The sequence below is a fragment of the Rhinopithecus bieti genome, unplaced genomic scaffold (genome assembly GCF_001698545.2).
Source record: "Rhinopithecus bieti isolate Rb0 unplaced genomic scaffold, ASM169854v2 scaffold_13558, whole genome shotgun sequence".
Classification (NCBI taxonomy): domain Eukaryota; kingdom Metazoa; phylum Chordata; class Mammalia; order Primates; family Cercopithecidae; genus Rhinopithecus; species Rhinopithecus bieti.
Genome location: NW_016808198.1, coordinates 832,185 through 857,100, shown reverse-complemented (window position 1 = coordinate 857,100; position 24,916 = coordinate 832,185). Strand labels below are relative to the sequence as shown.

The window sequence follows — 24,916 nt, the reverse complement described above, 5'->3', positions numbered from 1 at the left end:
TAAAAAGATTCCCAAAGCAGAAAATATAAATTCACAGGGATTTTTTAAATTAACTGAGAATATTAAAAAAGAAAGAAGAGAAAATCATTTCTAATGTGTACTGAAGTTCTTACGAAAAGCCAAACACTAGAAGACCTAATGCAATTGGGAAATACATATTGGTATAAAATACAAGATATTATCATCACTATTCTTCTTAAGAGCTTTTCTCTGAACACCCTAGAATAAATGTTTATAGGGAGAAAATTAAAGCAATCACTTCCTTTTGAAAACTGTACTTCATGTGTTTCCAATTTCAAGTCACTACTTAAATGTGATAAAAGGTTCTGTTTTCCTTAAACAGACATCACCTTTTTAAAGCTATTATTAGAATGCTGCCTTGCTTTTTATTTTCCCTGACATCAGGTTATTTGGGTTACATTTATTGCTCAGTGTCCAATGACATTTGCAGAGAGCTTCCAGAACTAAATTTTATCTTTTATGACATCAGCATAAATATACTTTCATAAAAGAAAAAAGGGTCATAATAAAATGTAACAGCTAAATGTCAAACATGATAAGTTGGAGAGGATTAAAAACTCAGTGTCTAACTCTAAGAAACATTAATATTTCAAACCTATATTCTAACTTTTAACTTTGAAGCTTTCTACCTTCATTCTCCCTCCCTCACTCCCATTAACTAGTATATTAGTTGTGTACCAAAACTGGAAAACATCCTAATATTATGGCAAGGTCCTACTTTTTAGTAAAATTTGGTGGGTAGATATATAATTTTGTTGAAATTGGATGGCAGAACATTCTGAGCATATAAGGTGCTGCTTTAAAGTAATGAGGCTGATTCTCATGCATGGCTTGAAGAAGCAGTGAAGGACTGATCATAGCAAGGACAAGTTTAAACAAGCTTTGACCTAGAAGAACGGAGCTCTAAAGGCTGGCCAGCCCATGCCTGAGCTGGTGCTAAAGAAACACACACACTCTCACATACATACACACACACACAGCCCACATTACAAAGCAAACAATTTAGAGCACAAAACAATTTACAGTAAAAACAAAACAAAAAAAAAAAGTTTAGGGTAAAAATTTTAGAATAAATTTAGATTTTAACAAATGTATCTGCAAAACAGTACATGACCTGTAAAAGAAGCTGGAGGGGATAAAGTTATGTCAAAAGAAGATTTTAAAATTGATCTCAAAATTTCATCACGAAAATAAGACACACTCTCATAATACTTCAACCTAGCTTGAGTATCAGAATCAACTCTAGTGCATTTTCAATAAGCTAGCCACCTGGTCCTGCCCCAGGTCTGCTGAATGTAAACATGAGCAGAGGCGGGACCTATGTGATTCTGATGCTGTCAGGCTTAGAAACCCCTTATTGCAAGACAGAAAATGTTGAAAGTATGATATTTAGTGCATTCAAATAAATAATTGAAAGAAAAGTGACAAAAGAGTTAAATTTAGTCAAAGAATTAGACTTATTCTAAAAGAAATGTTGGCAAAGGTTTTCATTCTTTCACTGGTTTATCAACAAATATAAGAACAAGGCACTGTGCTCAACAAAGGTGGCAAGTGATTGGATATGAGCAGAGAGTGATGGTATGACAAGGGTAATAATAACTAATATTTATTGCTTTCTATAAGTCAGGCACCATATAAACACATATAAATTTTACCATTTTTAGGTATTATCTCATTTTTAAGTGTTTACAGGTATAATCTCACAACAATCCTATTATTAACCCCACTTTACAGATAAGAAACCTGAAAACAGGGGTTAACTTGCCTAAGACCTCAGAGCTGGTTAAACAGGAAAGCCTGGACTTGAACTGAGGCAATCTGACTCCAATTCCCACACTCTGAAACAGTATAGGATACTTGACTGGCCAGAGAAATTTTTAAAATTACTGTGAAGATATGCCATGAATTTCATGTGAACAGAAAAAGAGAGGATTTAATACCAATAACCCTATAGTCTAGGAAGTCCATGTCAAACTCACCAGTGAAGATAATTTTATTTCTTTGACATAAATGACATTTTTATAAAATTCATACCATAAAACAAAACAGTCAGTAAGGATTCTTATGTACAATTCCTGAAGCATTTAGAAGAATCTTTGAAACATGTAATGGGCAATATTTATCTAGGAATTAGGTCCTAGTGAAAATACGTAGCTTCATAATATATTCTTGATGAAACTATTTTGATACTTAATACTAAACTTTTCACCAAATTTAACAAAATTACTTTTGAATTTCCAAAATTTAAATTCACACTGCAAAGATGTAAACATCATCATTGACGATACTAAAAAGAATGCAATTAAGGTTAATACAGAATGGTTTTGAGCAAGGCAGTATTGCTAAAATAACCTTTCAAGCTTGAAGTCTGCTTACTGTACTCAGGCTGTGTAATTTCTGATGTATGTTTGTTTTTAAAAATCAGATGTATTATGTTATAATTACACTTTATATTTTGTGTTAAAATTTCATGTAAGGTAAATCAACTTTTTAAAAATTCAACACATCTGATTTTACAATTGATGTTAAAAACCAATTTTGAATGTGCAAAGTACCATTTGAACAAGAAGACTCTATTAGCTTGAGCTACCATAAGAAAATTCCATCGACTGGATAGCTTAAACAACAGCAATTTATTTTCTCATAGTTCTAGAGGATGAAAGTCCAAGATAGAGTGTGAGTATGGTCAAGTTCTTTTGAGGGCTCTCTTCCTGGGTTGCAAACAACTGCCTTCCTGCTGTGTCCTCACATGGTATAGAGAGAGAAAGAGAAAGACAGATCCTGGTGCCTCTTCTGATAAGGACACTATTCCTACTGGAGCAAGGGCCTACTCATATGACTTCATTTAACCTTAATTACTTCCATAAAGGCCCTGTTTCCAAATATAGTGGCATTTGGGGTAAGGGCTTCAATCTGAGAATCTAGGGGGAACACAAACACTAATTCCATAATATTCCATACCTGGCCCCCTAAAATTCATGTCCTTCTTGCATGCAAAACACACTCATTTCACTCTAATCGTCCCAAAGGTCTTCACTCATCCTACCATCAATTATAAAGTCTAGAGGCTCAAGTAAATAGCATCTAAATCAGATATGGGTCAGACCCAAGGTACAATTCATCTTGAGGCAAAATTCCTCTCTAGCTATAAACTTGTGAAACTAGACAAGTTATATGCTTCCAAAATACAGTAGTGGACAAGCATAGGATAAAGTTTCCATTCCAAAGGAAGAAATCAGAAGGAAGTGGTGACATGTCCCAAACAAGTCCAAAACCTAGCAATGCAAATTCTATTAGATCTTAATAATCTTCTTTGATTCAATACTCCACCTTCCAGGCCCACTGGGGTGGGTAGTGACCCTCCTCTTTTGTCTCTCCACTCCATCCACATGGTTCTGGTGGGTCCTGGTCCTGCCCTTTCAAACATAAAAGGCAGGATATTTGACAGCCTTCCTTCCTTTTGTCCCACTTTCTCTGTCCCCTTTAGTTCAAACTGGTAGTATCTCTGCTGGCATAATTCCATCTCTATGACTGGTCTCTGCTGAGATAGCTAATTAAGTTTATGAATCACACCCGTGATCTCTTCATCAAAGGGTTGCTCAGCCACACCTTTAGTGTTCTCTTCATTTTTTGCAGTATGGATGGGTTAAGAATGTTGTAAATCTTTAAGCTCTGGTTCCTTTTTGCTTAACAATTCTTTCAATTCAACTGTCTCTTTTCACATTTTACTATAAGTAGTCAGGAGCAATCAAGAGGCTCTCCCAACAGTTTGCTAAGAAATCTCCTCAGCTGAAAATCCAATTTAATAACTTGCAAGTTCTACCTTCTGCAAAACACTAGAACACAATTCCGCAAGTTCTTTGCCACTTTATAAGGATCACCTTTCCTCTAGTTTTTTGTTTTGGTTTTCATTTTTTGTTATTTTTGAAACAGAGTCTCACTCTGTCACCCAGGCTTGGGTGCAGTGGTGCGATGTTGGCTCACTGCAACCTCCACCTCCCAGGTTCAAGCAATTCTCCTGCCTCAGCCTCCCAAGTAGCTGGGATTACAGGCATGCACCACCACATCCAGCTATTTTTTTGTATTTTTAGTAAAGAAAGGGTTTCATCATGTTGCCCAGGCTGATCTAGAACTCCCGAGTTCAGGTGACCCACCCACTTGAGCCTCCCAAAGTGCTAGGATTACAGAGGGAGCCACCACACCTGGCCTCCTCTAGTTTCTAATAACATCTTACTTATTTCCACTGAAACCTCACCAGAATTATTCTTAACATACATAATTCCAGCATCACCTCAAAACTCTTCCAGTCTGTACCTATCACTCAGTTCCAAAGCCACTTCCACATGTCGAGGTATTTGTTACAGCAATATTCCACATCCTGGTAACAAAATCTGTCTTAGTCAGCTCAGGCTGCTATAACAAGCTATCATAGGCTGGGTGGTTTAAGCAGGGAAATTTATTTTCTCAGAGTTCTGGAGGTTGGAAGTTTAAGATCAGGGTGTCAGTATGGTCAGGTTCTGGCGAGGAGTCTCTTATGGCTTTGAAGATGGCTGTCTTCTGGCAGTATTCTCATATGGCAGAGAGAGAGTGTCTGTTCTCTGGTGTCTTGCCTAATAATCCTATTGGATCAGGGCCCTACCCTTATGACCTCATTTAACATTAACTAGTCTATAAAGGCCCTATCCCCAAATATAGTCACATCAAGGGGATAGGACTTCAACATATAAATTTCGGGAAGACATAAACATTTGGTCTACTGCAAAGAGATTTTTGTTAATTCACAGATATATTTATAATGTTTAACCTTGAAAGTAATATAATTAGTGCTAATAAGAACAATAAACTATGTATATATTAAAGTATCAAACATTAAAATATTATACCTGATTCTGAAATAGTTACATTGGTAAAACCATGTTGAAGGACTTATCAAGAGTTTAATATAGTCACCAACTTAGACTCAATAATTTTCTATTTGAACATTATCCTGAATAAATAATTGCAAAGAAGTTGATTTTAGGAAAATAAAACAATGATGTAATTGTATTACAATAGGAGAATGGTTATTAAGTACAATAGCACATAACCATAGTTGACCTCTTTAGCATGGCTCAGACATATCATTAACTACTATTAGATAAATAAGTCACAAAGGGTATGTATGTATGTATGTATGCATACATGGGAAAATGAGGAGAAATGAGAATTTTATAAATTGCTGGTGAAAGTGTTAACTAATACAATAGCCATATAACGTAAATAAACAATAGCCCACAATGATAGGCATACTGCATACTTTTTCCATACCAATTTTACTTCTAGATATATACCCTGGAGAAATTTTAATACATGCACATGAGGCTTACATAAAGTACACAAATATTTGTAGGAGCAGTGTTTGTTACAGCACAATTTGGAAAGACACTAAATGTCTGTCAACAAGTAATAAGTAGACTGTAGTATATTCATACAATAAAATGAATAAATTACTGTGTGGAAGTTAAAAGTCAAGGCATAACATCTTTATATTTCAGCATAAATATATCTCATAAATATAATGTTGCAAGTGCAGAGTGATATGTGTAGTATATCATTTATACAAAGTATAAAAAAGGCAAAACACAGATATATGTGTAATATATACATGTAAATATGAACGCATATGCTTTAATGCACACATATGCATATATACATATGATTGGTTTGGCTGTGTCCCCACCAAATCTCAACTTGAATTGTATCTCCAAGAATTCCCACATGTTGTGGGAAGGACCTAGGCTAGGGGGAGGTAATTAAATCATGGGGGCCGGTCTTTCCCATACCAGTCTTGTGATAGTGAATAAGTCTCATAAGATCTGATGGGTTTATCAGGGGTTTCTGCTTTTGCTTCTTCCTCATTCTCTCTTGCCGCCACCATGTAAGAAGTGCCTTTAGCCTTCCTTCATGTTTCTGAGGCCTCCCCAGACATGTGGAACTGTAAATCCAATTAAAACTCTTTTTCTTCCCAGTCTCAGGTATGTCTTTATCAGCAGCATGAAAACAGACTAATACAACATATATTTAAATATATACATACGCATATACATAAGGACACCTTGCTCAATAAATGGTGCTGGGATAACTAGCAAGCCACATGTAGAAGAGTAAAACTGGATCCTCATCTCCCACCTTATACAAAACTCAACTCAAGATGGATCAAAGATTAAAATCTAAGACCTGAAACCATAAAAATTCTAGAAGATTAAATCAGAAAAACTCTTCTCGACATTGATATAGGCAAATAATTCATGACTAAGAACCCAAAAGCAAATGCAAAAATAAATAAATAAATGGGATCTAATTAAACTAAAAAGCTTCTGCACAGCAAAAGAAACTATCAGCAGAGTAAACAGACAACCCACAGAGTAAGAGAAAATATTTGCAAACTATGCATCAGACAAAAAACTAATATCCAGAATCTACAAGGAACACAAACGATTCAGCAAGTAAAAAACAAATAATCCCATCAAAGAGTAGGCAAAGGACATAAATAGACAACTCTCAAAGGAAGATATACAAACAGCCAGCAAACACATGAAGGAAATGCTCAACATCAGTAATTATCAGGGAAATGCAAATTAAAACCACAATGAGACACCACCTTACTCCTGCAAGAATGGCTATAATTTAAAAATCAAAAAATAATAGATGCTAGCATGGATGTGACAAAAAAGAGCTCTTTTACTCTGCTGGTGGTAATGTAAACTAGTACAATGACTATGGAAAACAGTATTGAGATTTCTTAAAGAACTGAAAGTAAAACTACCATTTGATCCAGCAATCCCACTACTAGGAATCTACTAAAAGGCAAAGAAGTCATTATGTGAAAAAGACACACGCACATGCATGTTTATAGCAGCACAAGTCACAACTGCAAAAATATGAACAAGACTAAATGCCCATCAATCAACAAGAGGCTAAAGAAAATGTGGCATATATACATCATGGAATACTACTTAGCCATAAAATGGAATGAAATAATGGCCTTTGCAGCAACTTGGATGGAGTTGGAGGTCATTATTCCAAGTGAAGTAACTCAGGAATGGAAAACTAAAGGCATAAGAATAATATAATGGACTCTGGGGACATGGAGGAAAGTTGGGAGGGAGTGAAGGATAAAAGACTACATATTGGGTACAGCATAAACTGCTCAGGGGACGTGTGCATCAAAATCTCAGAAATCACCACTCAAGAATGTATCCATGTAACTAAAAACTACCTTTCCCCAAAAAACTATTAAAATAAAATAAAATAATAACAATATGTAATATAAATATGTAAATTTGTGTTATATATACATATGCAAGTATGCTAATATATACATGTACATATATGTAATATATAACATAAAAATATATATTATATATCATATAATATGCATATATTATATATACTATAAAATATGACGAGATTCAGATAATGGTTACCTCTAGAGAGGAAGCACAGGGAAAAAAATTTTATATAAATCTATCTAGAAAGAGATATATATATATCTAGATGCATATATATGCATCTAGATAGATATAGATATAGACATGCTTTATTTCCTGAAAAAAATATCTGAAGAAAGGATTTGATCGAGTTGGATTTGGCTTACAGAAATGTTTATTCCAATCTTTCATGTCTGGAATATTTTCATTATTTCGACATAAGGAAAATGAAGAAGCACGTTCCTATTCCATATAGGAGAACAGGAAACACAAAGCTAGGAAGGAGTATGGTATGGTTATTGAACAGTGATAATATTAGCTTGACTTAAGAAGAGATTCTAGTATTAAGGAATGAGGAGAAATAAATATGAACAGATAGGAGAATCTTGATGATGTAATACTTAAGGAACCAGGCTGAGGAATATAAGAGGAAAGATAGTATTTGTATTTAGAGTATAATTTTCTCTTATATTTAAAATTTTGTAACTAAATGCCTTAATTCCAGGCAAGATGCTGTATCTGCAGCTTTCTTCTCTAATGGCTTCTTGCAGAACTGAAGGTGACTCATGTCCTAGCTCAGCCTGGTGGCTACCACAGAAACAAACCAAAATAAAGTGCCCAGAAAAAAGTATTGGGAAAAAAAACAAAATAAATGGCAAACTAATATTGTGGAACTAGAGTCCAGAAAAATAGGAAAGAGGGTTAGGAACAGAAAAAGTATTTTAAGACATAAAGGCCAAAAAAAATAACAAAAATTAGAGCCACATATATCCAAGAAATTCAACAAATTGCAAAAGGTAAACCCCCCAATAAAAACCCAAAAGGCACACCATGATCAAACTGCCAAAAAAAGTGATCAATATAAATTCTTAAAAGCAATAAAAGAAAAAGTCATTACATAAAGAAGTACTAAGGTAAGAATACTCTCCATTGTTACATCAGTAACTTGTGATGAATAGAACAACATCTTTAAAGTCTGGGGAAGAAAACCTATTGACTTTGTCCGTACTCAGTGGGAAGGAAGGAAGGTCTCAAAAAAGCAAGAGCTCATCTCTTAAAAAAAAAAAAAGTTTTAACAAAATAAGTTCTTCAGGCAAAAGGAAGACAACCTAAGTGGACACTTGGATTTATTAAGGAATAAAGAATATCAAAACTCATAAGTATGTGGGTAAAGAAAAGACATTTTCTCATTTTAAATATCTTTTAAAATTTTCTGTTTAAGTAAGAATATAACAATATTTTCTGGGGAAAATAACAGATAAAAATAAAATACATGACAACAGTGGCACAAAGAATAGGAAGGATAAATAAAATATGCTTCTTACATTATAATGAAGTAATAAGTATTATTCAAAGCTAGAGTATAAAAAGCTAAATATATAAACAAAACATCCTAGAGCAACTACACATACACTCATGCATACAAAGCAAGCCAAAAAGATACAGCTAATAAGCTTATGGTAGCTGTGTTAGGCCATTTTTGCATTGCTATAAAGGAATGACAGAGGTTGGATAGTTTATAAAGAAAAGAGGTTTTATTGGCTCACAGTTCTGTAGGCTGTACAAGCATGGCTCCAGCATCTGCCTCTGGTGAGGGCCTTAGGAAGCTCACAATCATGGTAGAAAGTGAAGGAAGAGTCAACACATCAAATGGTAAGAGGAGGAGCAAGAGAGAAGGGGGAAGTCCCAGGCTTTTTTAAACAACCAGATCTCATGTAAACCAACGGAGCAAGGTGCTAAAGCATTCAGGAGGGATTTACTCCCATGATCTAATCATCTTCCACTAGGCCCCACTTTCAACAGTGGGAATCACATTTCAACATGACATTTGGAGGGGACAAACATACTAGCTATTTCAGTAGCAATGAAGTGACCCAAAAGAAATGTATTTTATCGAAAATAAAGCAGTTTAAAAAGATAAAATAATAAACAAATGAGACAAATAAAACACAAATGACAAGGTAAAATAATTAAACCCAATCATATTACTAATTATATTAAATGTAAATGGTCTAAACACTCCAATTAAAAGAAATTTTCAGACTGGAGGAAATAGCAAGGCCCAAACATATTCTTTCTACAAAACAGAATATAAAAATACAGATAAGTTAAAATTAAAGGACAGAAAAGTAAAAGGACAGTATTTTATAATAACATTTGTGAAAAGAAAATTGGAGTAGCTTTATTAACATAAAACAAAATGGACTTCAGAACAAAGAATATTACCAGGAATAAAGAGGAATATTTCATAAGGATTTTTAGTCAATTTATCAAGAAAATATAGCAATCTTAAAATAATACGAACCCAATAACAGCACTTCAAAATATATGCAGAAAACACTGATGGAACTGAAAGGAGAAATAGACAAATCCAAAATTACAACAAGAATAACAGAAGATATGAACAATACTATCAACTAGCTTTAACAAACTGACATTTAAAAACACTTAAACCAATAAGACAGAACAAACATGGAATATTAATTTGGATATATTTTGAGACATAAAGCAAATCTCAAAAAATTTCAAAGGATTAAAATTATACATAGTTTGTTCTCTGACCACAATGGAAACTAGAAACCAATTACAGAAAGATATACAGAAATCCAAAAATAATTGCAAATTAAACAAGATATTTCTAAATAACAGATGTGAAAATCACAAGAAAAACTTTAAAGTCTTTTGAATTAAAGAAAAATGAAAACAGCATACTGAAATTTGTTAGGCATAGCAAAAGCAGGGCTTTGAGGGAAATTTATAGCATTAAATGCTTAAATTAGAAAAGTAGAAAGGTCTAAATCAATTAAGCTTTTATTTTATGAAACTAGAAAAAGAAATATCAATTAAACCCTACATAAGCAGAAGTAAGGAATTAATAAAGCACAAAACCAACGAAATAAATAGCAGACCAAAAATCAAAAATCAATTAGATGAAAAGTCATTTCTTGGAAAATATAAATGAAATTGATCACCTCATCTAGATGAGTTAAGTAAAAAATGAGAGGCTAGAAATTGCCAATATAAGGAATTAAAAAGCAAATTCTACAGACTTCAAATGAATGATAATAAAATATTATAAACATCTTTATGTCAATACATTTTTAATTTAGATTAAATGAACAAATTCCTTCAAAGACATTAAACTACTAAAGATCAAAAAGAATTATGTAACATAAACGGCTACATGTTGAACATAAAGATAGGAACACTGAGGAATACTAGAAGGGGCAAAGAGGGAGAAGGGCTGAAAAACTACTTATTGAGTAGTATGCTCACTACCTGAGTGATGGGATCATCTGTACCCCAAACCACAGAATATAGCCATATAACAGACCTGTATATGTACCCTGCCAAATGTAAAATAAAAGGTGAAATCATGTAAGAGTAAACAAATAAATAGCTATACGAATACTAAAAATTTTTTAATTCATAATTTAAAACCTACCTGTAAACAAAACTCCAGGCCCAGATGGTTTTACTAATGAATGTCACCAAATACTTAAGAAATAATAGAGGTGGTAAACAAACTTGAAAAATAGAAGAAGAAGAAGTACCTCTCAAGTCGTTTGATGAAGCCAGCATTACCCTAATACCAAAATCAGACAAAGATATTAAAAGAAAGATAAACTACGGGCCAATGCCCCTCAAGATCAGAAATATAAAAATCATTAATAGGATTTAATAAATTTAATAAATTCAAGTAATATATATATGAGGAGGATAATATATAATATATATGCAAATACTACATGAACAAGTAGTGTTTATCTCAGAAACATAAGGTTTATTTAATATTTGAAAATGAATCAACATAATTCACTATATTAACAGTAAAAATATGTATATGAAAATCTCAATAAATGCAGTAAAAAGTATTTGACAAAATATGTTACCTAAATTATGACCTGAATAATCAGACATGAGACCCACAAATTCTCACACAGTCCCCAGGGAACAAAAAGGTAGCAAAGTTGTAGCCAGAAAGGCCTCAGATATTAAGGGCCGACGACCAATTGACATTTATATCTGGAATGAAAGGATGGCACAGCATAAGAAAATAAATGAATGTAATTCTCCACATTAACAAAATGAAGATTAAAAAACACAATGATGATCTAAATTGATGCAGAAAAAGCATTTGGCAAAATTCAATATGCTATGATAAAAACACTCCAACAAAGTAGGGATGGATGAAAATAAAAGCCATATATGAAAAGGCCACAGCTAACATCATATTCAACAGTAAAAGACTGAAAGCTTTTCCACTAAAATCATAAACAAGAAAAGGATGCCCACTCTCAACCACTACTATTTAAATTATATGTTATAATAATATATACTATAATTATTAATATATATTTTAATATATATATTCTATATATATATATTAATATAATTTGCCTCCCAAAATGTCTAAGACAATATAGTCACTGAAAGTCCTAGCCAGAACAGTTAGACAAGAAAAAGAAAAGGCATTCAAATTTGGAAGGAAGAAGTAAAATTATCTCTGTTCACAGATGAGTTTATTTTACATATAGAAAACCCTAAAATTCCACACAAAATCTGTTACAACTAATAATTTCAGCAAAGTTTCAGGATACAAAATTAATGCACAAAAATTGGTTGCATTTCTATATAGTAACAATGAGAAATCCAAAAAGGAAATTAACAATGTAAATATACTTAACACTACTGCATTGTACACTTAAAAAATGGGTAAATGGGTGAATGTAATGCTGTGTGTTTTTTACAATAAGAAATAGTCATAAAACTATTAAGGGCCAAAAAGAAAAAAAATAGAAAAAAGAAAAAAAAATTAAGGGCTAAAATGCCTACAATTACTACACTGCAGAGGCTGAGGGGTGGCTCATGTAGGCCAAGACCAAGATGGAAAAATGTGGTACTAACTCAGCAAGAGTCAAGCTAAGAGTACAGCTTCCAGGGTGCACTCCCACCCACCCAGAGAACATCCAGCATCAGCTACCAACCTCAGCAGCAGACAAGACCAATCATCTCTGCAGTCAGACACCACATGGCTCAAAGGACCACCTTTCTCTCCCTTGAACCATGATGACTCCAGAATATTTTACTCACATGCTATCTCAAAGAATTTATAAAAATTGGGTAACCTTTACTTAGAAAACTACGTACCAACATTTTAAGTTGACATTTAACATTTTTTATCATTAGCTTAAAAACAGTTACAAAGTATGTAATTTCTGCCATGTTTTAAATATTGCCATTACCAAAGAAAACTGTTAAATTGGTTTTTAAAATCTATCCAGTGAGGTGAAATACAAGAGCAGTTTTACATCAATAATTATCCATTTTTTAAAACATGAAAAAACTCTTCTTTAACAATCAGAAAGTTATGAAATTTTGTTTTTGTTTTTGTTTTTTTGAGACAGGTCTTACTCTGTTGCCCAGGCTGGAATGCAGTGGCATGATCACACCTCACTGCAGCCTTGACCTCCAAGGCCCAGGCAATCCTCCCACCTCAGCCTCCCAAGTAGCTGGTACCACAAGCATACATGCATCATCACATCTGGCTAAATTTTTTATTTTTGTAGAGATGGTGTCTCCCTATGTTGCCCAGGCTGGTCCTGAAATCCTGGGCTCAAGCGACCCTCCTGCCCCTGCCTCCCAAAATGCTAAGACAATCAGAAAGTTTACATCCTTCCTTTTTCTTCTCAACTTTGTATTTCTATACCACTTCTTCCTTAACAGAAATACATATATAACAGCAAGGAAAGATTTGGAGCCCTATCACAAGCTGATGACACTAATATTTTCAAAGTGTCCTTTTGTTTGGTGCCTGGAGGCTTTTACACCACAATAGGAGGTACACCAGAATAGACTCAGGATGAGGAAGAGGTGTGCTTTGCCTTTTTAAAGGGTGAATGGAAAATGGGAAAGGAGAAAAGAGATGGCATTCCTTTACACTGCAGGCACATTCTCAACCAGAATCATTTTAGTAAAAAGTGCATATAGGAGTTGGGAATCTGGACTTTCATTCTCTTAAAACCACTGTACATCTCCTGCTCTTTGTATACCTTCAGGGGAACAACCCCAATTGTTACTTAATAAGCCCTTCTCCTCCATAAACACAGATGACTTCTTGGAGGGAACACAAAAAAAAATGGCAGAAAGATGAACATCTGGGCATCTTTATTCAAAAGGCTGAGTATTGCCTAAATAAACTGGTTAAATTATTTGGTCTGAATCAAATTTAGTTTTACTTTTCTCCCACCACCATGTGTGAAAGATAAAATCAGATTTAAACAAAATAAGGAAAACACTTCTTGGCATGTCTTGTATAGTGTGAGTGGATTTGCTCTCCTGCAGTGTGTATCTCCTTCCTAAAGTAAACTCTAGAAGATGTTTTCCAAACTTCAATGATTTGCTTTCCCCATCCACACTAGCCAACCACGTTAGGATCTCAGATCCTGAGACTGAGGAAGGTCTTCTGACCTTAGTCTTACATTCGAAATAGGCCACAAATTTAGCTTTTTTCATTATCTGCAAATAAAGTTACACATACAATCAAGAAGGTACAGTGACAGGATACTCTGGAGAAGACAGTCATTTTGAAATATCTGCCCCATCACCAGATCATGCCCCCAAAATGGGTTATGATTAATATTTTTAAGAAATCTTTTAATTATCACGTAAATAGAACAATTATATCATACTGTGCTTTTTGTTAATAGAATTAATTTTAAGGGTAATCATGTAAAATATACTTAATAGTTTTAAAATCCTGTTTTGGCATTTCTTCATTATTTAATATGCTGTGAACTTTAAAAAAATATACCACTCTCAACCTCTGAGAGGTCCTATCTATACCCACTGCCCTTAATTCTCCAACGCCAATTTTTTCTTTAATCCCATTCACTCAAAGTTTTCATTAGCTTCCAAAGGCCACTGATATCCTTTTTTTTAAAAATCACATATAACCTGTTTGAAATGATATCTTGTTCACTCCTGACTTCATACCACTGCCTATCTGAATCTCCTTTTCAAACTCTACCCATACTTCAGTTAATAAAACATGCCTTGCATTTGCTAATGACGATAGGCTTTAGTGCCATTACAACCCTATCTTGCTGTCTCACCTTAGACAAGGACCTCACTGCCATTGGTCTTAATTACTTTATAATATTAATAATAAAGACGCTAGTAATGATAGCTAATCCTCAGTGAGCACTTACTCGTAAGTAAGTAAGTAAGTTCCAGGTACTGTTTTAAGAGTCTTTGGTGGCTCATGCCTGTAATCCCAGCACTTTGAGAAGCCGAGGTGGGCGGATCATCTGAGGTCAGGAGTTCAAGACCAGCCTGGCCAATATGGTGAAAACCCATCTCCACTAAAATACAAAAATTAGCGGGGCATGGTGGCATGTGCCTGTAACCCCAGCTACTCGGGAGGCTGAAGCAGGAGAATGGCTTGAACCTGGGAGGTGGAGGTTGCAGTGAGCCAACCTCGTGCCACTGCACTCCAGCCTAGGTGACAGAGTGAGACTTTGTCTCAAAAAAAAAAAAAGAATTTTATATACATGATTTAATCTTCACAAAAACTCAGTGAGGTAAGTATTACTGTCTTATTATCTATAAAATGAGAGGACTGGGTTATACAGCCTTTAAAATTCATTCAACCTCAAAATGCTTTCATTCTATTTTCATGTTAGTCTTTCTTTTATTTAAGTTCCCATAATACATAGAATCTGTACCACATATTTTAGCACTTCTTTTTATACTGATAAGTATATTTTCTAATAGCTTCACATGGGTATGCCTTGTCTCCAAAACAAGAAAGTAGCTTCCTGAGAGTGAGGCCTTAGAGAATTCTCCTATATTTTCAATACTGGTTAATACACAGAGCACATAAGTGGTATTCAACACTTCATCATTTGAGTTTGTCTTCTTTGGTTCTCTAATTACTTTTTTGGGGTGGGGAGGTACCCAAAAGATAAGGTTAAATCAGTGACTGGTAGAATTATAGTCCCTAAAGATGCCACATTATATAGTTCTTTTATAAGGATCTTAAGAGACACTGAAGGGCCTAAAGGTGTCCACCTGGTGGTTGGATGGCAAACAGATTGTGAACTATATGGTTTGGTTTGGTTTTTTCAAAATATTTGCTTTGTTTTGCTTTATGAGGAATGGAGCACCTTACCTATCCAACACCAAATTAGATCCTGATCATGTTAAAAGATTTGTCACTTTGTTAATCACAGAATGAGGATTCCAATGCCAGAAGTATAATTGGAATACCAGTAGCAAAGGCCATGAGGCCTTTAAACACCTGTAATACAGGCCTTTAAAAGACCTTAACTTTTACAACTTTCTATAACTTTTATAACTTTCTGTAACCTAAAGAAATTTGATCCAAATTTGTTAAATAAACATGAATATACCTGAATTTCAAAGCATATTTAGGATGTGTGCAATTGTTTTTATTTTAATTTACCTTATATGATTATGAAGACTAAGAAGGAAAATAATTATAAAAAGAAAGCCATAAGATTTGCGAAGGAAGCATTAACTAGACAGGAGAAGGCCAGAGATGGGTATTTTTTAAAAGTCCTTAGAAAACCCTTACATACTTTATCCTACCTTGTCATAACACCTGTAAGTTACAAAGTTACATTTCTTCTTACGTGAAAGGCCTGTATTACAGGTGACATAACAAAGATTTGTCACTTTGTTAATCACAGAATGAGGAATCCAATACCAGAAGTATAACTACCCATGCGACTGAATTTTTACCTTCTAAAAAAGAATTGTCCAGTGGAATTTTCAGTGATAATATAGCTATTGAGTAATCAAAATGTGTCAAGGGAGACTGAGGAACCCAATTTTCAATTTTATTTCATTTTAGTTTAAAAACACAAGGTATAGTGTATTGGGCAGTACAGTTCTAAAAAATGTAACTCACCTGTGGTTTGCCAAGGCTGAAGCCCTTCCCAGCACCTTTTATTTATGCTATAATTCTTTTCTCTGAAGCTTTCAACATCTACTTCCCAGTCACATATATTAAGTGTTAATAAATGAACTCTTGCCACATCCTTTTTCCATGCATGACTGGCTATGTTTAGAAACTTAAATATTTTAGAAATGTAACAGGATACTGATTATTTTAGGGAGGTTATGTAAAACTGATTTTCTAACATAATTGAGAAAGTTTTACGGAAGACAGCAATAAATTAATGTTATATTAATTCCCACCTTTTGCAATATATAAAATAAGAGCAAAGAATGAATTATATTATTTGAAAATTAGAAGTTTGTTCTAAGATTGATGTTTACTCAAACTAATGCTACTAACAAGAAGTGAGAGGAAGCCACTATATAGGTCTCTGAATAAAATAAAGCAAAGCAATGATTCCCAACATGTTTACAATTGCTTTATCAATCATTAGTCAGACTTCTCAACAACCAAAGATCTTAACTAGCAATCATTGACAACAATGATCCATTTGAATAGTAAATAGAAAATACTAGTCAATCCTCAAGAGAGTTGGTTTTCCTCCCACTAAGAATGTACATTCAATACCGTTTTAGTTCTTCAAGGAAAAAAAAACATTCATATTCTTGTCCATTCACACGAACCTCTCAGTGAGCATTATTGTTTTGGGAGGAGGGGGCAGAAGGCAGGGGGCCCAGGATGTTGACGGAACAGATAGGATGTCAGGTGAAGATAGAATGCTATGCCCTCTCTAACCAGCTGAAGACTCGGCATGATTGTTTTCTTACAAATAATACCTGTGGGTGTTGAAACTGTTCAGGGAATCTATCAAATACACTCTTTCACTTTGCTGCTGTAACTCTATAAAATTTATTCTCATTTCAAAAGAGTCATAGGCAATAATACCTGTAGGTGGTTGAGTAATTTAAAGAACATTTGTCAGGTCTACTTTCAAGTACTTTGCCTGGACAATTCTATCTTTATTTGGAGTTTTTAAAATGCAATATTTCTACCCAATATGATTAGAAATTTCAACATAGGATATCTTCATCTAACTAAAGAAGGATATCTTCAAATAACTAAAGAATTATCTTAAATATAAGTGGGGATATAACAGTAGGATGTCTGAGAATAAATTTTTGGTCAGAAAATGAAAATAAATTTATGTTATAATCATTTCCATTTTTTACAATTATGGAAGTCATTCACACATAGACATAAAAAACAAATACATCAACAGTGTATTAGAAAAAATGCATTAATAATATATTAATGCCAAATTATTCATCTCAGAGAAATTTAAAGGCCTATCTCTATAAACTTAGAAAAATGGTCCATATTCTGTGAAGAGAGAGTTCAGTGAGAAAAAACACAACTTTCCTTGTTAAGTCCATCTATATCCATATTAAGTTTACTTTATCTGTATTACAATTAAAACACTTAAATTCAGATTTGTATACAATTTTCTATTCAGTCACAAGTACAGAGGATAAATGATTTTTAAATGTTTCCATATTAGTTCATTCAAAAGTATTATAAAATGAAACAATTTAAATAATTTTAATTAATCAAGAACAGTAAGGTGATAACTAATATTTTTAATGTGTTGATAAAGATGGAGACATATTCCTAGATGATCTCCAAATAGAATTCACTTTTCATGAAAATGTTCAGAATTGCGTAAGAAGAAAAGTCTATCTTTCCTTCATGAGATGCAGTTTTTAAGTAAAAAAAAATTTATTTAAAAATACCATTTGAAACGTAAGTTGGCCCTTATTCTATAAAGGAGGTTTACCATTAATAAAGATAATTTTTCTAATTGAAAGACACCCAACTGAGATGTCAATAAAGCTCTCTGGTTTTATAGAACTGAATTACCATGTAAAAAAGAAAAACCTCTATTTTTTTCCAAAGTGAATTATTTAATAAATAGTTTTCATGATAAAAAGTTCAATTTTGAGCTAGAGATACATATTTGACACTTGGTAGTATAATTCTAAGAGAATTAGAGAAAAATACAGATTTCAAAATTTTCTCCTGACCTAAACAAACAGCTTTATGACAAGTCAAATGAAATGTTCCATGAAGATAAATGTGTCATGGATAAATGATGGAAAATAAACAGTATTTCAATATCACTTCTTATTTTATTCCACTGTCGCTTCCCCCCTCTCTGTAATAATTACCTATGCACAAACTCTAGATGGCAATATTGCACTTACTGTACTTTTGAGAAAATTGTCGCAGTCGATCCCCACATATCCTCTTTATCAACATTTTATGTGCCATGGATCTATAGCCTCTTATTATAAGTGTAATGAAGCAGAAGTTATTGAAGCATTTTATTGATTGCTCAGATCACAAGTTTACTGCTATACTGAATTGGCACCTTACTCACTGAAGCAAACTGCTGACACCTTTTTTAAAAAGTGACAACTACATCTATTTCATGACCAGAAATCCATTTTCATCTCTATCAAGACAAGAATGCAATTTTCACTTCATTTAACTGATGTTAGGCCTGCTCAAAGCATGACACTTCGAAAGAGACACAAGTTTAAGGTTCTTAAAATACTTCAAGTAACTAGAATGCAGCTTGGTTTCAGGAAAAAAAAATCAACAATCACTCAAATCTACAAACAACCTAATATTCTAAAAAAAAATTACTTATCAGAACCTTCAGAAGTAGTTTTCATCTCGAAATGACTGTCACACTATTTTCATGTTTTTAATAGTACATTGTGTTTATATATTATAGATTTTGTTCCAAGGTTTCAAAGGATAATTAAGAAGTTTTTTAAATATTGAAATATTTTAAGTGTTCTCACAGAAAGACTAAGTCAAAGAAAGAGCTCAATTTTTAAAGTATATACAGAAAATAAAATAGAAATAGTTATTCATTCAATAATGTAGAACCAATAAATTATTTTAATTGACACAGGATCTGAAAAAACAAACTTTAAGCACTTCTTTTTTGAAAATTAAAACACTAAGATTCCTTTTAAATGCTTTATGCAATAAACAAATTTTGTCAATAATAAATGTAATTCAAGCATATTTTGAGCTGAACCAATTCTGGATATATATTATACTGTTGTTTGATACCTAATTAATAAACTTATTGAAAGTGTGGATAAAGTGAGCCAACATTAACTTACACAATTTTTTAAACAAAATCTAAGTGCTTTGATAGAGCTTAGTTTTAGTATGTTAACAAAATTAAATTTCAATTTTAAACTGCAAAAACAATATATACTGAAGCTAGATGGTTATTTCCTCATCAAATAATATGCCTACAAAATAAATCTGCAATATTGTTACAATTTAAAAAGTAAAACCTAATTTTTGAAATAGAAATTCAGTACCTGAGATTGCTAAACACAATATGCCAAATATAGAACTTTTACATATAGCATAAATAACAGCATCCAAAAAAGTTGACTTGCTTAAATTAGTAAACAAAAGAGACTACACACATGCAAAAAAATTTAAATTTAAATCACACAGGCCAAAAATTATATAATCCTCAACAAATTTTATTAAGTAATGATTTACTACAAATAGCTCAAATACACATTTCTAAATTAAAATTACAGAAATAAAACATTTTCCCACAACTTCAGACATAAATAGAAATTGCAGTGTTTTTCAATACACTACCAAAGTTTAGAAAATACCCCAAGAACTTAAGAAATACTGGAGAACACTTTGGTTTATTTATTTTGCTTTAAGTAATCAAATCAGCTAAAATTTAATCTCAAACTTAATCATTTTATTCTGAAGTGCTAAAAACTAGGAGTAGAATTAAAAATTTCTTAAAATTTCATAAATTCACAGATGCATTTTTTCATGGCTTAACGAATTCAGGGGCTATGACTCTCTTCCTAATTAAGATGGTGCTTATCATGATATTATAGTTAGATACTCATTTCCCTTTTTATCTTTCTGAATTTCAAAAATAACTATGCAATCTATAAGAACTGTTAGGTCATACTGTGAACAGCTTTACATGATTAAAACTGAAAGTTTATAAGCATTTTCAAAAATTGTATTAAAAAAAAAGTGCTATACATTCTTTTGTAAAAGTCTCCAGGAATTTTGTTGGTTTGGGGAAAAATTCAAACTTGGGAAGACATTTTCAGAAATGAGTGTTTCTCAGAAATCACATTTGTACTTAACACTGCCCATCAGCCATTCTGAGTCATTATTTGTATAGCTGCCTGGCACAGTTCCATACACATTTATGCATCTTTACAGTGTTTCTGAACAGACTACCATATTTTGTTTACTGACAGCAACCAAAAGCTCTATGTAGGATCATAAATAAAGAAGATCATGTTTAAAAATCACTAATATCATTTTAAAAGGTAGTGCAGCCTTGTGTTTTGGCCTCTGCTTAGCTGTGTTAGGCCTATGAATGACAGCTTCCCTGCTTGAAGCACACAGAAAGCACAGCCTTCCTCATTCACTGACAGGACTGTGGCCTTTTCACACGTTCCTTCCACAGCAGTGTTTGTCCCCAAACACTAGAACTCGACACAATGGCATTCCTACTTCAACACCCCCACCAACAGCACCACTACATAACAAGAATGCTAATGAGATGGAACAGGCCCTGTCACTGAAAGTGTTAACTACATTTCATAGGAATGCGTTTATGCAATTGCAAAGATTACCAATTAAATAGATTCTGCTTAGCTCCAAGCAATTTCTAAGATGTTTCCACTTTTAAGGAAATAAATGTGATAAATGTAAGACTAAGTGACTTTATGCTGCTCTAAATATAATATCTCATTTTAATACACACGAATCAGTATATATTTAAGACCACCCTAATGTAGTGTGCTTAATTCAGTTGCATGCTATAACAGCCAAGCTAAAGTTAAAAATGGAAAAATGAGTAAGTTCGTAAACATAATACCAGTCGCCCTGGCTTTTCTTTTAAAGCTATATTATCGCAATTTATTAAAAGAAATTTCCTTTGGGAATGACAAAATTTAAAGCTTATATTTTGACAGACATCAAGACAATATTTTTTTATATGTGATCTCAAAAGTGAAATAAATTGAAATAATATCAAGAAAAATCTAATCATATCATTTATAAACTTTAATTTGTTAAGGAAATAGGAATCATCACCTAACTCCATTTCACCTATCTAAAGATTCTTTAACACAATCTTATATAAAACTAAATAGAAAAGGCTATACCAAAGGTCAAATGAAGTAAGTGTAGTTCAAACAAAGTTCATTAATGCTTAAGAAGGATATTTGCTAAGAAATCCCACTCACAAATAAAGATATTGTCAGGCTTAACACCTAAGCACTGATGGTCTGATAAGCATATCACTATAGTGACTTATCTAAATATTCAAATAATTTTAAATTAAGTCTTGGTATAACACTACAAAAGAAGAAAACCTCAAGCATACATAAAATAGAGCAGATCTAAAGCAACAGAAATTTACATAAAAATGCATAATGAGCAAATTTTTGCTTATTTTTCTTCATTTTTATACTTCAAAATAAAACTTAAGTATCATATTAAAACTGCTGAATGGAAACCTTTGAATTACAACTTAATGGAAGAAAAAAGCTTTAGGAGAAATGGCAAAGAGCATAGGTTTCAAAATATTCTTAAATTCATATAATGTTGAAATCTTTACAGATTTCCCAAACAGACAATTACAGACACTAAAAGGTTAAATAATTTAATTTATAAATTAATAAATTTAATTTAATTTAATATTTGTTCATAATTTAATATTTAATAAAATGTTGTTCATCAATTTTGAATCATAAAGAAATTTTTAAATTAAAGCACTAAGTAATTCTGAAAGTATTTTTTTCTTACAATGCACAGAGCTCTTTTAAATCTAGTATAGCAATTTATACTTATTTAAATTTTACATGTTTAAGACAGTGGAAGAAAAACATGCCATCACTTTCTGGGATGTTTCTTATTTCTAACATCCTTACTTGAAATAAAACTTAGAAAATGTTTAAATTTATCTTTAGATTTTATTTAAACAGTACTTTTCTTGAATTGGAGAATTGTCTCATTATTTCTTCTAACATTAAATAATTTTAAATTTCAATAAGTGGAATCAAACCACATAATTTCAAATAAATTATTGTAATGCAGTTCATCATGATCCATTTTACAATATCATTATATCTTAAAACGTAAATATTACAACTAAAATAATTTAATCTAAATGAAATAAAATATTTTATACTGGTTTCTATATTTTCTACTGGCTTAATAGAGAACATTAGTTTGGATTTTTATTTCTTTCATTGTATTATTATGAATAGCCTTATCTATTACAATTATTAACCCTGTTGCTGGATCTGCTGAAATTAACGAGGCAAACCAAACACATTTTGCGAAGTTTTCGTGGGAAGATGTTTTTTGCTAATTCTGGATACCTTAGTACAACACTTTCTTCCAAAGTCAATACAAGTTGTTCTTTTCCAAACTCTACAGCAGGAGGTGCTGTGTGAACACTAAGACTGACAGCCCATTCCCACCTCCCCTTCCTCTCTGCAAGCAGAGAATAATAGCATGATGCTTTCAAAATATTCATTTTTCAGCAGTCTGTGGTCTCAGATAATGAGCCCAGTTCTAAACTGGAACCTCCCAGTTCAAAATATAAAACCCAGTCCTTATTTAGCTTGGTAAAAATATGTGCTTCAATTCTTAAAACCAAGTACAAAGAGGATTTTTTAAATGTGGCAATTTCATTTTTATGTTATAAATGGCTTCGTAATTCTGTTTTACAAATGTGAATCATACTTTAAGATAAATCAAAAGTCCCTATACATGGATTATAAAAATATCACCCTTTACACACACACATACAAATATGAAATAAATACACAGGAATTAAAGGACAAAATCCAGTTTAACCTGATTCAAATAAACTAACTCTGTTTGTATACTTTTGACTCCTGAAACAGAGAAGTTAAATAAGGATAAATGAAGTAAGTTACTCTTGACATGAAGTTGATTCACGATTTCATTTTTCAGAATGTGATTTGTTGTATTCTAACCCCCAAAAATCTGATTTTATGCTGGAAAAAAATAGAATGCTAAACATTTAAACCTTCAAATGACTTAGGAGCTATTTATTTTCTTAAAGTAATAGTCTACAGAATTTCCACGTAAGAAGTTGCCTTCACTTTGCCCAGTATGCGCTGCAAGAAAAGATGAGACATATGACATCTTATACCAAAAGACAGACACAATTAGCTCCATTATTGTTGGCTTTGAGATTACAGAAGCAGCATTTTTGGCTCCCTAACAGGCACTGAGCTCACAAAATACATGTCACAGTTCTTTTATGACACAATGCTAATCATTGCCTCTATACAACCAAGCACATTTTTAAAACATATAATAAAGCAATTTTTAAAGAGGGATGACTCACCTGTTTACAATATTTTTTTGTAGACTTTAATCGTTGGTACAGGGCCAAAAGAACTCCTTGGATGTACATCTTAGCTCCTGAGGGGCTGAAACCTTCTCCCTTAGAGACCCAAAGTGGTCCCCGCAAAGGTGTGATGGAATTTTGCAGGCATTTTTCAAGCAGAGGAACTATGCGAGAAAAGAAGGGAAAAAATTCTTTTGACCCAACCCAACCGAAATACACTGCCTGGAATACAGCCCCAATACCAGAGCTAACTCTTAACGTCTATTATTTATATCTGACCTGGGTTAAGTCTTAGAGAGGCAATTCCTGCATTACTAGTGGCCACCATGAAGGATGTATTTATATTGAGACACCCCCCATGCAAGACTCATAAGCTTTGTGAGCACACCTGAGTAGTTCTGAAGTGTGCCTAACTAGCTGCACAGAGTGTCATGGTGTGCACTGATTGCCTTATCTTCTCATTTATCACAGATGAGTTGGAACCAACCTTGCTGAAATCTACTTGCATTGTCCTGAAAAAATTGTAAGATCCATGTTGTTTCTGTATATAGCTTCTTACAGAGGAGTCTACATACCTAAAACATCACATCTGGAAATCATTCATAAAATATAATCCACACCTTTATAAGCCATCCTATCTGAAGATTTTTGTTGCATTCCTTAAGTAATCCATACAACAGGATGGCAAGACTATTTAAAAATAGCAGGGAGAATTTTAAGCAAGCATTTTATCATACCTTTCTTTTTTCAGTTTCTGGAATATGAAACAGTCAAGGATTTAGGAATGCTATTCCAGCATGCATTTTGTAAACAGATAAAAGATATTTACTTATGGGTATGTACTGCAACATCCACAAGGAGTTGACAAACATGTTCATACACTTTTTCACACGATTAGCTTATAAAGTCTTTCTAGTGTAAAACAGTCCAATAACACGGCAGCTAGGTAACATTTTTCAAGATTTTCCCTGAAAAGCCAGAAATCAAGAAATAAAATGGCACACTTGGGAATCCAGAAAAGTAAAT

At 32.9% G+C, this 24,916-nt stretch overlaps 1 protein-coding gene across 1 annotated transcript in view; it reads right to left on the bottom strand.

The window, feature by feature from the left end:
• The window catches only part of DCDC1 (doublecortin domain containing 1), a 393,105-nt gene extending 369,057 nt beyond the window's left edge, over positions 1-24,048 (bottom strand). The window contains exon 1 of the mRNA XM_017885762.1: positions 23,888-24,048. Within this exon, the coding sequence (XP_017741251.1) occupies positions 23,888-23,956 (69 nt within the window). The 5' untranslated portion in view covers positions 23,957-24,048. The remainder of the gene's footprint in view (positions 1-23,887) is intronic.
• Between the last annotated feature and the right edge of the window lie 868 nt (positions 24,049-24,916).